This window comes from Caretta caretta, chromosome 1 (genome assembly GCF_965140235.1).
Source record: "Caretta caretta isolate rCarCar2 chromosome 1, rCarCar1.hap1, whole genome shotgun sequence".
Classification (NCBI taxonomy): Eukaryota; Metazoa; Chordata; order Testudines; family Cheloniidae; genus Caretta; species Caretta caretta.
Window position 1 is genome coordinate 27,819,494 of NC_134206.1, and position 14,394 is coordinate 27,833,887.

Sequence of the window (14,394 nt, forward strand, 5' to 3'; positions counted from 1 at the left end):
AGCTAAAGAATGGGAGGGAGCAAACTTTTTGGAAATTTTGCATTTCATTTTATTATTAGCTAGTCTTTAAAATTTGATTTTTTTGTAAAGAACATGGTTAGGAAGGAGAGTGTGAGCTTGAGGGGACGGGCAGGCAATGACAGGGTTGGGATGGGCAGGGGAGGGGCAGAGTGTGAGGGGACAGGGCCGGTAATGACAGGGTTGGGATGGGGAAGGGAGGGTCTAAGTATAAGGATTTGGGGCAGGCAATGACAGGCTTGGGTGCAGGAAGGGAGGGGGCAGAGTATAAGGCAAGGACAGGCAATGACAGGGTTGGGGTGGTGAAGGAATAGTACTGAGTATGAGGGGCAGGGCATGAAAGGCCTTGGGCAGTGAGATCAGGGGTTCGGAAACAGGGTAGAGTGTGATAGGTAAGGTAACCAGGTGTCCAGCTTTTTACCGGAACACCCGGTATAAAAAGGACCCTGGCGGCTCCGGTCAGCACCACCGAGCAGGCCGTTAAAAGTCTGATCGGCGGTTCTGTGGAGCTAAGGCAGGCTAGTCCCTACCAGCCCTGGCTCCGTGCTGTGCCCCGGAAGTGGCCAGCAGGTCCAGCTCCTAGGCAGCGGGGCCACGGGGCTCCACACACTGCACCTGCCCCGAGCACTGGCTACACACTCCCATTGGCCAGGAACCACAGCCAATGGGAGCTGCGAGGGTGACGCCTGCGGGGGAGAGCAGCGCGCAGAGCCTCCTGCCACGCCTCCGCCTAGGAGGCAGACCTGCTGGCCGCTACCCGGATGCAGCGCGGTCCGCAGTGCCAAGACAGGCAGAAAACCTGCTTTAGCCCCCCCGCTGCGCCGCTAACTGCTTAGCCCCCACCCCCGCTGCACCCCAACCCTGAGCCCTAACCCTCCACAAACCTGGAGCCCCCTACTGCACTCCAAACTCCTCATCCCCGGCCCCACTCCAGAGCCCAGAGCCTGCAACCCCAGATGGAGCCCTCATCGCCCCTGCACTCCAACCCCCTGCCCCAACCCAGAGCCCACAACCACAGATGGAGCCTTCATTCCCCCTGCACCCCAACCCCCTGCTCCAGCCCAGAACCCCCTCCCACACCCTGAGCTCCTCTGCTCCATCCCCAGCCTGAAGTCCCCTCCTAAGCCCCTCCTCCCCAGCCCCAACCCAGAGCCCACACCCCCAGATGGAGCCCTAACCCCCCCTGCACCCAACCCCCTGCCTCAACCTGCAGCACCCTCCTGAACCCTGAACCCCTCATCTCCATCCCCACCCAAGAGCCAGCACCCTCTCAGCCAGAGCCCTTACCTGCCAGCCCCTGTCCCCTCCCACTTTGCCCCCTCCCCTCCCCAACCCTGTCAGTGCCTGCCCCGTCCCCTCCCCCTCTGCCCCCTCCCTAACGCTGTCAGTGCCTGCCCCCTTCCCTCCCACTCTGCCCCCTGCCCTCCCCAACGCTGTCAGTGCCTGCCCCGTCCCCTCTCACTCTGCCTCCTCCCCTGTCCTCCCCAACCCTGTCAGTGCCTGCCCCCTCCCCTCTCCAACCCTGTCAGTGTCTGCCCATCCCCTCCCCAACCCTGTCAGTGCCTGCCCCGTCCCCTCCCCTCTGCCCCCTCCCCAGTGCTGTCAGTGCCTGCCCCGTCCCCTCCCCCTCTGCCCCCTCCCTAACGCTGTCAGTGCCTGACCCGTCCCCTCCCCCTCTACCCCCTCCCTTCCCCAACCCTGTCAGTGCCTGCTCCGTCCCCTCCCACTCTGCCCTCTCCCCTCTCCAACCCTGTTAGTGCCTGCCCCGTCCCCGTCCCCTCCCCCTCCCCTCCCCAACCCTGTCAGTGCCTGCCCCGTCCCCTCCCCTCTGCCCCCTCCCCTCCCCAACCCTGTCAGTGCCTGTCCCGTCCCCTCCTCCTCTACCCCCTCCCCTCCCCAACCCTGTCAGTGCCTGCCCCGTCCCCTCTGCCCCCTCCCCAACGCTGTCAGTGCCTGCCCCGTCCCCTCCTCCTCTACCCCCTCCCCTCTCCAACCCTGTTAGTGCCTGCCCCGTCCCCGTCCCTTCCCCCTCCCCTCCCCAACCCTGTCAGTGCCTGCTCCGTCCCCTCCTCCTCTACCCCCTCCCCTCCCCAACCCTGTCAGTGCCTGCCCCGTCCCCTCCTCCTCTGCCCCCTCCCCTCCCCAACCCTGTCAGTGCCTGCCCCGTCCCCTCCTCCTCTACCCCCTCCCCTCCCCAACCCTGTCAGTGCCTGCCCCGTCCCCTCCCACTCTGCCCTCTCCCCTCTCCAACCCTGTCAGTGCCTGCCCCGTCCCCTCCTCCTCTACCCCCTCCCCTCCCCAACCCTGTCAGTGCCTGCCCCGTCCCCTCCTCCTCTACCCCCTCCCCTCTCCAACCCTGTCAGTGCCTGCCCCGTCCCCTCCTCCTCTGCCCCCTCCCCTCCCCAACCCTGTCAGTGCCTGCCCCGTCCCCTCCCCTCTGCCCCCTCCCCTCCCCAACCCTGTCAGTGCCTGCCCCGTCCCCTCCTCCTCTGCCCCCTCCCCTCCCCAACCCTGTCAGTGCCTGCCCCGTCCCCTCCCCTCTGCCCCCTCCCCAACGCTGTCAGTGCCTGCCCCGTCCCCTCCTCCTCTACCCCCTCCCCTCCCCAACCCTGTCAGTGCCTGCTCCGTCCCCTCCCACTCTGCCCTCTCCCCTCTCCAACCCTGTTAGTGCCTGCCCCGTCCCCTCCCCCTCCCCTCCCCAACCCTGTCAGTGCCTGCCCCGTCCCCTCCCCTCTGCCCCCTCCCCTCCCCAACCCTGTCAGTGCCTACCCCGTCCCCTCCTCCTCTACCCCCTCCCCTCTCCAACCCTGTCAGTGCCTGCCCCGTCCCCTCTGCCCCCTCCCCAACGCTGTCAGTGCCTGCCCCGTCCCCTCCTCCTCTACCCCTCCCCTCTCCAACCCTGTTAGTGCCTGCCCCGTCCCCGTCCCTTCCCCCTCCCCTCCCCAACCCTGTCAGTGCCTGCTCCGTGCCCTCCCACTCTGCCCTCTCCCCTCCCCAACCCTGTCAGTGCCTGCCCCGTCCCCTCCTCCTCTGCCCCCTCCCCTCCCCAACCCTGTCAGTGCCTGCCCCGTCCCCTCCTCCTCTACCCCCTCCCCTCCCCAACCCTGTCAGTGCCTGCCCCGTCCCCTCCCCTCTGCCCCCTCCCCTCCCCAACCCTGTCAGTGCCTACCCCGTCCCCTCCTCCTCTACCCCCTCCCCTCTCCAACCCTGTCAGTGCCTGCCCCGTCCCCTCTGCCCCCTCCCCAACGCTGTCAGTGCCTGCCCCGTCCCCTCCTCCTCTACCCCTCCCCTCTCCAACCCTGTTAGTGCCTGCCCCGTCCCCGTCCCTTCCCCCTCCCCTCCCCAACCCTGTCAGTGCCTGCTCCGTGCCCTCCCACTCTGCCCTCTCCCCTCCCCAACCCTGTCAGTGCCTGCCCCGTCCCCTCCTCCTCTGCCCCCTCCCCTCCCCAACCCTGTCAGTGCCTGCCCCGTCCCCTCCTCCTCTACCCCCTCCCCTCCCCAACCCTGTCAGTGCCTGCCCCGTCCCCTCCCACTCTGCCCTCTCCCCTACCCTGTCAGTGCCTGCCCCGTCCCCTCCCCTCTGCCCCCTCCCCTCTCCAACCCTGTCAGTGCCTGCCCCGTCCCCTCCCCTCTGCCCCCTCCCCAACGCTGTCAGTGCCTGCCCCGTCCCCTCCTCCTCTGCCCCCTCCCCTCCCCAACGCTGTCAGTGCCTCCCCCCCCTCCCACTCTGCCCCATTCGCTGTCCCCTCCCCAACCCTGTCACATCCCCACCCTGCTCTGTCCCCTCACCGCCCTGTCCCCACAACTCCCCTGGTCGCAGACCCTGAGCCTGATCCTTTGCCCGGCCCCGCCCCAGCTCCTTTCCTCAGCCCCGCCCCGCCCCTCAGCCCGCGCCCCCCACACCGCGCCTCCGCCCGGTGGCCTTTCGCGTTGCCCTGGTAACGGGGGAAGCCGCCGGGCCCGTCCAGCAACCGCCGCGAGGTGCGGGAAGGCGGCAGCCGGGGCGGACTCTCGGGTGCTGGGGATCGGGGGTCGCGCCCGCCCGCAGGAGCAGAGCGGCAGCCAGGCCGGGAGCTGCCTGCGTCCGCCCTGGGGAGCTGCGAGAGCGGAGGGATCCTGCCGCGAGGCGTCGGAAGCTGAGCAGCCGCCACAGCCCTGGGGTCTGGAGGCGGCGCCACCGCCAGCTCCCACCCGGCGTGAGCGTCCCCCGAGGGGTGTTCCCCAGAGCCAGGGCTCTGCCCCCTCCCCGTCCCCGCGCCGGCCTCCCCCGACTGCTCCCTGCCCCCGTGCCCGCGCCGGCCTCCCCCGACTGCTCCCTGCCCCCCGCCCCGTGCCCGCGCCGGCCTCCCCCGACTGCTCCCGGCCCCCCGCCCCGTGCCCGCGCCGGCCTCCCCCGACTGCTCCCGGCCCCCCGCCCCGTGCCCGCGCCGGCCTCCCCCGACTGCTCCCTGCCCCCGCCCCCGCGCCGGCCTCCCCCGACTGCTCCCAGCCCCCCTCCCCGTGCCCGCGCCGGCCTCCCCCGACTGCTCCCTGCCCCCGTGCCGGCCTCCCCCGACTGCTCCCTGCCCCCGCCCCCGCGCCGGCCTCCCCCGACTGCTCCCAGCCCCCCTCCCCGTGCCCGCGCCGGCCTCCCCCGACTGCTCCCTGCCCCCCGCCCCGTGCCCGCGCCGGCCTCCCCCGACTGCTCCCTGCCCCCCGCCCCCGCGCCGGCCTCCCCCCGACTGCTCCCGGCCCCCCGCCCCGTGCCCGCGCCGGCCTCCCCCGACTGCTCCCTGCCCCCCGCCCCGTGCCCGCGCCGGCCTCCCCCCGACTGCTCCCGGCCCCCCGCCCCGTGCCCGCGCCGGCCTCCCCCGACTGCTCCCAGCCCCCCTCCCCGTGCCCGCGCCGGCCTCCCCCGACTGCTCCCTGCCCCCCGCCCCGTGCCCGCGCCGGCCTCCCCCCGACTGCTCCCTGCCCCCCGCGCCGGCCTCCCCCGACTGCTCCCAGCCCCCCTCCCCGTGCCCGCGCCGGCCTCCCCCGACTGCTCCCTGCCCCCCGCCCCGTGCCCGCGCCGGCCTCCCCCGACTGCTCCCTGCCCCCCGCGCCGGCCTCCCCCGACTGCTCCCTGCCCCCTCCCCGTGCCCGCGCCGGCCTCCCCCGACTGCTCCCAGCCCCCCGCCCCGTGCCCGCGCCGGCCTCCCCCGACTGCTCCCTGCCCCCCGCCCCGTGCCCGCGCCGGCCTCCCCCGACTGCTCCCTGCCCCCCGCCCCGTGCCCGCGCCGGCCTCCCCCGACGGCTCCCTGCCCCCCGCCCCGTGCCCGCGCCGGCCTCCCCCGACTGCTCCCTGCCCCCCTCCCCGTGCCCGCGCCGGCCTCCCCCGACTGCTCCCTGCCCCCCGCCCCGTGCCCGCGCCGGCCTCCCCCGACTGCTCCCAGCCCCCCGCCCCGTGCCCGCGCCGGCCTCCCCCGACTGCTCCCTGCCCCCCGCCCCGTGCCCGCGCCGGCCTCCCCCGACGGCTCCCTGCCCCCCGCCCCGTGCCCGCGCCGGCCTCCCCCGACTGCTCCCTGCCCCCCTCCCCGTGCCCGCGCCGGCCTCCCCCGACTGCTCCCTGCCCCCCGCCCCGTGCCCGCGCCGGCCTCCCCCCGACTGCTCCCAGCCCCCCTCCCCGTGCCCGCGCCGGCCTCCCCCCGACTGCTCCCTGCCCCCCGCCCCGTGCCCGCGCCGGCCTCCCCCGACTGCTCCCTGCCCCCCGCCCCCGCCCCCGCGCCGGCCTCCCCCCGACTGCTCCCTGCCCCCCCCCGTGCCCGCGCCGGCCTCCCCCGACTGCTCCCTGCCCCCCGCTCCGTGCCCGCGCCGGCCTCCCCCGACTGCTCCCTGCCCCCCGCCCCGTGCCCGCGCCGGCCTCCCCCGACGGCTCCCTGCCCCCCGCCCCGTGCCCGCGCCGGCCTCCCCCGACTGCTCCCTGCCCCGTGCCCGCGCCGGCCTCCCCCCGACTGCTCCCAGCCCCCCTCCCCGTGCCCGCGCCGGCCTCCCCCCGACTGCTCCCAGCCCCCCTCCCCGTGCCCGCGCCGGCCTCCCCCGACTGCTCCCTGCCCCCCGCCCCCGCGCCGGCCTCCCCCCGACTGCTCCCAACCCCCCCTCCCCGTGCCCGCGCCGGCCTCCCCCGACTGCTCCCTGCCCCCCGCCCCGTGCCCGCGCCGGCCTCCCCCGACTGCTCCCTGCCCCCCGCCCCCGCGCCGGCCTCCCCCCGACTGCTCCCTGCCCCCCCCCGTGCCAGCGCCGGCCTCCCCCGACTGCTCCCTGCCCCCCGCCCCGTGCCCGCGCCGGCCTCCCCCCGACTGCTCCCTGCCCCGTGCCCGCGCCGGCCTCCCCCGACTGCTCCCTGCCCCCTCCCCGTGCCCGCGCCGGCCTCCCCCGACTGCTCCCTGCCCCCCGCCCCGTGCCCGCGCCGGCCTCCCCCGACTGCTCCCAGCCCCCCGCCCCGTGCCCGCACCGGCCTCCCCCGACTGCTCCCAGCCCCCCGCCCCGTGCCCGCGCCGGCCTCCCCCGACTGCTCCCTGCCCCCCTCCCTGTGCCTGCGCCGGCCTCCCCCCGACTGCTCCCTGCCCCCCGCCCCGTGCCCGCGCCGGCCTCCCCCCGACTGCTCCCTGCCCCCCCCGTGCCCGCGCCGGCCTCCCCCCGACTGCTCCCTGCCCCGCCCCGTGCCAGCCTCCCCCGACTGCTCCCTGCCCCCCGCCCCGTGCCCGCGCCGGCCTCCCCCGACTGCTCCCTGCCCCCCGCCCCGTGCCGGCCTCCCCCCGACTGCTCCCTGCCCCCCGCCCCGTGCCCGCGCCGGCCTCCCCCCGACTGCTCCCTGCCCCCCGCCCCGTGCCCGCGCCGGCCTCCCCCGACTGCTCCCTGCCCCCCTCCCCGTGCCCGCGCCGGCCTCCCCCCGACTGCTCCCTGCCCCCCGCCCCGTGCCAGCGCCGGCCTCCCCCGACTGCTCCCTGCCCCCCGCCCCGTGCCCGCGCCGGCCTCCCCCCGACTGCTCCCTGCCCCCCGCCCCGTGCCAGCGCCGGCCTCCCCCGACTGCTCCCTGCCCCCCGCCCCGTGCCGGCCTCCCCCCGACTGCTCCCTCCCTCCCGTGCCCGCGCCGGCCTCCCCCCGACTGCTCCCCGCCCCGTGCCGGCCTCCCCCCGACTGCTCCCTCCCTCCCTTGCCCGCGCCGGCCTCCCCCGACTGCTCCCTGCTCCCAGAGAACCAGGTCCCTGCCCTCGTGCCAGTGCCAGCGACACCCTGACAGGTCCCTGCCCCCCGTGCCACTGCCAGCCTCACCCCAATTGGTTTCTGCCCCCCCGCCAGTGTCAGTGACACCCCGACAGGTCCCTGCCTCCCTGTACCAGTGCCAGCCTCACCCCGACTGGTCCCTGCCCCCACTGAGCCGGGACTGCCCTCCTCCTATGCCAAGTTCAGCATCACCCCGACTGGTCCCTGCCCCCACTGAGCCGGGACTGCCCTCCTCCTATGCCAAGTTCAGCATCACCCCGACTGGTCTCTGCCCACACTGAGCCGGGGCTGCCCTCCTCCTATGCCAAGTTCAGCATCACCCCGACTGGTCCCTGCCCACACTGAGCCGGGGCTGCCCTCCTCCTGTACCAGTGCCAGCCACACCCTGATTGGTCCCTGCACCTGCAGAGCTGGGGCTGCCCTCCCACCCCCATGCCAGTGTCAGCCTCACTCTGACCGGTCTCTGCCACCACAGAGCCATGTTCCTGCTCACATGCCTTGTGTCAGCCTTACTCTGACTGGTACCTGGTCCCTCAGAGTCAGTGGTGCTCTACATATAGTGTATAGTCTGATGTGCCTCTGCAGAGCCAAGGAGCTTGGCTGCTCTGCACCCCAGTGACACGTTCACTCCAACTGGAGCTGCTCTACACCCTGTTTTCACTCCTCCTTTGATCCACCTTTACCAAAGTGCTGGGTCAACTCCACACCCCAGTGTTACTTTTCCTGTGTCTTGTCCTTCACTCCACAAAGATGAGGCTGTCCAAAACCCTATTGTCATGCTGCTGCCACCACCATGAATTCAGGGCTTCTCTGAATTCAGGTTTTGCACCCACTCCAAGTACTACCACCAAGAGTCCGGAGTTTCTTTTCAACATTAGTGTAACGTTCATGATCTTTCCGGCTCTCCATCATAGAGCCAGAGCCTGTGTGAATCAGAGTATCCTGTGAATCCAGGGATGCTCTGAACTAGGGCTGTCAATTAATTGCAGTTAACTCACACGATTAATTCAAATAATTAATCATGATTAATCACAGTTTTAATCGTACTGTTAAACAATAGAATACCAATTTAAATTTATTAAATATTTGCACTGTAAAAATGATAAAAGAAATAGTATTTTTCAATTCACCTCATACAAGTACTGTAATGCAATCTCTTTATCATGAAAATGCAATTTACAAATGTACCTTTTTTTTGTTACATAACTGTACTCAAAAACAAAACAATATAAAACTTTAGAGCCTACAAGTCCACACAGTCCTACTTCTTGTTCAGCCAATCGCTAAGACAAACAAGTTTGTTTACATTTATGGGAGACAATGTTATCCGCTTCTTATTTACAATGTCACCTGAAAGTGAGAACAGGCGTTCCCATGGCACTTTTGTAGCCAACATTGCAAGGTATTTACATGCCAGATATGCTAAACATTCGTATGCCCCGTCATGCTTTGGCCACCATTCCAGAGGACATGCTTCCATGCTGATGATGTTTGTAACAAAAATAAAGTTTTAATTAAATTTGTGACTGAATTCCCTGGGGGAGAATTGTATGTATCCTGCTCTGTGTTTTACCTGCATTCTGCCATATATGTCATGTTATAACAGTCTCGGATGATGATCCAGCATGTTGTTCGTTTTAAGAACACTTTCACGGCAGATTTGACAAAATGTAAAGAAGGTATCAATGTGAGATTTCTAAAGATAGGTCTAGCACTCGACCCAAGATTTAAGAATCTGAAGTGCCTTCCAAAGTCTGAGAGGGATGAGCTGTGGAGCATGCTTTCAGAAGTCTTAAAAGATCAACACTCAATGCAGAAACTACAGAACCCAAACCACCAAAAAAGAAAATCAGCTTTCTGCTGGTGGCATCTGACTCAGATGATGAAAATGAACATGTGTCAGTCTGCACTGCTTTGGATTGTTATTGAGCGGAACCCATCATCAACATGGATGCATGTCCTCTGGAATGGTGTTTGAAGCATGAAGGAACATATGAATCTTTAGCGCATCTGGCACATAAATATCTTGCAATGCTGGCTACAACAGTGCCATGCGAACGCCTGTTCTCACTTTCAGGTGACATTGTAAACAAGAAGCGGGCAGCATTGTCTCCTGCACATATAAGCAAACTTGTTTGTCTGAGCAATTGGCTGAAGAAGAAGTAGGACTGAGTGGACTTGTAGGCTCTAAAGTTTGACATTGTTTTATTTTTGAATGCAGTTATTTTTTGTGCATAATTCTACATTTGTAAGTTCAACTTTCATGATAAAGAGATTGCACTACAGTACTTGTATTAAGTGAATTGAAAAATACTATTTATTTTTACAGTTCAAATATTTATAAAAAATATAAAGTGAGCAATGTACACTTCGTATTCTGTGTTGAAATTGAAATCAATATATTTGAAAATGTGGAAAACATCCAAAAATATGTAAATAAATGGTATTCTATTATTGTTTAACAGCGTGATTAATTATGCAATTAATCACAATTAATTTTTTAATTGCTTGACAGCCCTACTCTGAACCCAAGTGTCAGGACTTCTCCAACTCATTGCTGCAGAGCTAGGACTGTGCCAAGCCTAAATTTCACACTCACTCCAAAAAGAAAAGGAGTACTTGTGGCACCTTAGCGACTAACCAATTTATTTGAGCATAATCTTTTGTGAGCTACAGCTCACTTCATCGGATGCATACTGTGGAAACTGCAGAAGACATTATATATACACAGAGACCATGAAACAATACCTCCTCCCACCCCACTCTCCTGCTATTACAGTCATACTCACTGTGAGCTATTCCACAGAGCTACTCCACAATTCAGGATGTGTGGGGTATTTGCAATTGAAAAGTTACAAAATTTAAAAAAAGTTGAAACACTCCACATGTAGTGAATGGCTTTATAAGTATACACATAAGAGTCTAAATTATTTTATTTCATTGTTTTCTTTTGACAGTTTAAAAGAACAATCTGGAGGGGGAAATGGAGCAGAAATTGCAAGTGTTGCAGGAACAATTTGTGGTTGGGTAAGCACTGACTTCTGTTTTGGGGGTTGGAGCCCTTAATGGAATTGAATTTTTGTTTTTTGTTTTTTTAAAGATGTAGAAGATAAGGTAGTAAAGTTTTAAGATAATTCTTCTCCCATACTCTTCATTGGTTTTTCTATGTATATTATGGAGAAGTAGTAGTCACTATTAGGTAGGGCAGTACAGCTCACTCCATGGTAATTTTAATAATCTGATGCCTGTCTGTCATTTATTTAAAATTTTAAAACTATTTTAATTTATATGGACAAAAGAAAGATGTGTAAGCTATTTTTGGAATCCCTAAGTATTTTCTTTAAATTGTTTTTAAAAAAAAAAAACAGTTAAAGTTGCTAAGCAACAGTAGTATAGATACCTATCACATCATTTACAAAACCCAAGCTCTTAAAAGCAAGGAAATTAAAAGTTAAAGATATAATTAATCTTAGGTTGCCTACATAATAAACATAAGTACGTTAGTTTTATCAAGTATTAAGAAATGCATTTTTATCACAACAGAACAGTCTTAACTCTGACACAAAATAAATACCATAATTTCATCTGTAATCTCAATATACAACCTTTCTAAAGAAGACATATAAACACGGGCCAGATTGTGAACCTCTTAATTAGTTACTGACACAAATAGTATCATTTAAATCAATGCAACTTGTTGCAAAGCACTGTACTAATAAACATAAGGGTGGCAGAATCTAGCCCTACATATGTACACATTAATGAGACATTTATCAGCTTCAAATACAAGTCCGCATACATATAGCCAGACAATGGCCCATCCTGCTCACTGCTAGAAGGGAGCAGGGGGTCGTAAAGCATCCTTTTACTCTTTTCCACCAGTGCCACATACCTCTGCTCAGGGCCGGATTAAGACCTTTCGAGGTCCTAAGCACTGAAAAGATTATGGTGCCCCCCCATATGTAATTCAAAATAAAAACAATGCTATAACATAAAATAAAATTTTATTTTTTGAAATGACATAAAACTTACATGTATGCTGAAATTAAAATAGCTTCTTTCTAGATTTTCTGATTGCAAAATTCTGGATAAATTCATCGAAGCTGACTTGACGAAGCATGTCCACTTCCATACACAATAGGGAAAGTGAATCAAGTTCTGTCCTGACACATTGTTATTCTCTGAGGGTTTTTTATTCTTTGAGAAAAAGAGCGTTCTGCAGAGCAGTTAGTAATCATCAATGTTAGAAAAATATGTAGTACGATCTCTACATTTGGAAATACACATTGTATTCCCTCTTCATGAAGATCAATGGGACTGAATTTCATTTTTCCTGTTCCATTAAACTTTGCTTGCATATAACAGTGGAACTGCCATACTTCTCCACAGAGATTCGTGTTCAAGTCAACAGGGTATGAGTCAACTAGCTTCTGGGAACCTTGTGAATTTTGTTCATCCGATAAGTCCATATCGTTTAGAAAAGAAAATCTACTTGATACTTCTTTGTACACATCACCTCTCCTCTTCATATGAGCTTCAAGTATATCAGTTATAGCGTAGTAAGTAGATACATGAAATTTGTCTCTAGGATTCAATGCTGTTTCTGTTGCCCAGCTATCATTTGCTTGTTTTTTTCTGATTCGCTTGTGGGACTGGGCTTCTTTGTAGTTAGTATCAGGCAAGATATCTTTTGATATATCTTCAAATCTTTCGAAATCATTCCTCAAAGTGTACAAGTGGTCTGCTAATGATTGACAGAGGTCTGCACATGTTTTCAAATCCAATTCTTTTTCTTGGAGAGCTTGACTTGTGTGGTAAAAGTGTTGTAAAATTTCATTCTACATGGTCAACATGAATACAAATTCTAGTTCTTGCATCTTGTTTGCAATGTTTTCTGCCTCTTGTACAGTTTTTCCCTTTTGTGATTGGTCTTCAGCTCTACTTTCTAATGCATCCACAATCTTTGAGTAGGACTCCAGAATTACACTTGTTGCCACTGCATGTGCCTCCCAGCGAGAATTAGAAAGAGATTTCAACACACGATCGTTGCCCAAATATGTTTTAAGAACTTCCCATCGGTGTGCTGAGACCTAGAAAAATGTATAAAGTAACTGGACTGTTGAGAAAAAACTTACTGCCACTGAACAACAATCAACAGCACCGCGGCCAACAAGATTGAGAGAGTGTGCAGCACATGGTATGAATATGGCATATTTGTTCTGTTCTAAAAGCTTCTTCTGCATTCCTTGATGACGCCCTGACGTGTTGGCAGCGTTGTCATAAGGTTGACCTCTGCACTTTGAGAAATCTATTTTGCAAACTTGGCACAGATAATGCAGTACTTGATTTGCCATTTCTTCACCAGTGCGGCTTTTCAAATTGAGGAATGTTATAAATCGTTCAACTGGTTTTCCCTCTGTGGGAGACACATATCTTAGTACAATACTCAATTGATCAATATGTGAAAGATCAGGTGTAGAGTCGACAGATAAACTGAAGTACCCAGCAGTACTTATTTCATCCACAATAGCTGAACAAACTTTGTCACTCATCAGACCAATAAATTGATCACATATTGTCTTGGATAAGTATGATGGGTTACCTTTGCCAGCATTCCCATATTTTGAGATATGGCCTTTTAAAAATGGATCAAACTGAGCCACAAGCTCCAACAATCCCAAGAAATTTCCATTCTGCAATTATCCAAATGTGTCATTTGATCCCCGGAAAGGCAGACCACGTTCAGCTAATGTTTGAATAACATCTATAACACACTGCAAGACATGTTGCCCTTTAATTTGTTCTTCCAATTTTTGTGTCAATCCAAAGCCCAGTCTTTGATTTAAGTATGTCAACACTGAATCTCTGTGAGTAGTGCTATTTTCATGTTGTTCAATTAAAACAGTATTCCGCTAGTCACTAAATCCATTTGCAGCAAACCGGGATGTTGAAGGTTTATGTGCAACAAAACAGTTCACGGACCCTGTTGATGGTGAATACAGTAGCCATTCTCGAGTGCATTTCTCACCATTTGCTTTCATGCCGAAAAATATTTTTTGTGGACATATCTTGTTTGTTTGCCATTGGTAAAAGTCCGACGTGATTTCTCAAATGGCCCAGTGTGGTGTTGACAGTCATTTGGTCCATGATCTATCCAGTAAGCTACATCATCAGTACTGAAATCAACCCACATACCGGGATCCTTTCTCCTGTTATTTACAGCATGAGCAGATTCAGTCTCTGACACATCCACACCTTCTAGAACAATGTCTGTTTTACCACCAGCAGTAGGATGATCAGTTACAGTCTCAGACACATCCACATGTTCTGGAATGGTGTTTGTTTCACCAATAGAAGAAGGGTCAGTCTCTGAAACACCTACAGGTTTTGGAACGATGTCTGTGCTGCTGAGAGAAGATGTTGCTTTTGATGGATTCGCTTTGAAAAATGATGTCAGCTTTGGAAGATTTTGGAAAATTTCACTAGTTTTTTGCTTCTTTTCTTCTGCCAGTTTACGTTTCTGTGCTCCACTCGGTTACGTTTCATCTTTCCCCTTATCTCAGTTATCTGAACTTAAAAAAAAAATTACACAGTGTACACTATTTTTATGTGTATATATATATAATATATATATATATGAGAAAAAAATGAATCAAGTATGTATAACTCAGAAGAATATATCAATAATAAAACATAAATTTATTGCAGTACATGACAGGATCTGATTTCCTTGCATTATTTCAATCTACGTTAGTAGGATGCCCCCCTGGTATTGGTGGGGATAAGTAATAAAAAGAGAACAGAAAAATGGGGGAAGAGTGTGTAGTGGAGTGTAAGGAAGTCTAACAAAGTTCTGATTTTACTAAATGAGAGATGATAGGTAAGGTAGGGATAGGTCATGAAAGACCTGAAAGTGAAGACAAGAAGCTTATGTTTTATACAATAGAGAAGAATGAAGTAGTGAAGGGATTCAAAAGAGAGGGTGACATAGTTAAAGTTTGCTAATCTAATTCTGACCCAATTCTGACCCAAAAGTTGTTACAATATGAAAGATATTTTGTGGTTTATGTAGAAAGCTGAATTGGTATTCATAGTGGAAAGTTGTCCACAGTACAAACCACTATCCAAAGC

At 57.4% G+C, this 14,394-nt stretch overlaps 1 protein-coding gene across 6 annotated transcripts in view; it reads left to right on the forward strand.

The window, feature by feature from the left end:
• The first annotated feature begins 3,915 nt into the window (after window positions 1–3,915).
• The window catches only part of DEUP1 (deuterosome assembly protein 1), an 80,200-nt gene continuing 69,721 nt past the window's right edge, over window positions 3,916–14,394 (forward strand). For 3 of the 6 annotated variants that reach the window (XM_048842732.2, XM_048842715.2, XM_048842756.2), the window contains exons 1-2: window positions 3,935–4,214; window positions 10,221–10,290. In XM_048842732.2, the coding sequence (XP_048698689.1) occupies window positions 10,247–10,290 (44 nt within the window). In that variant the 5' untranslated portion in view covers window positions 3,935–4,214; window positions 10,221–10,246. Of the gene's footprint in view, window positions 4,215–10,220; window positions 10,291–14,394 lie in introns of those variants that run through there. The other 3 variants (XM_048842724.2, XM_048842740.2, XM_048842749.2) reach the window with 3 other exon arrangements.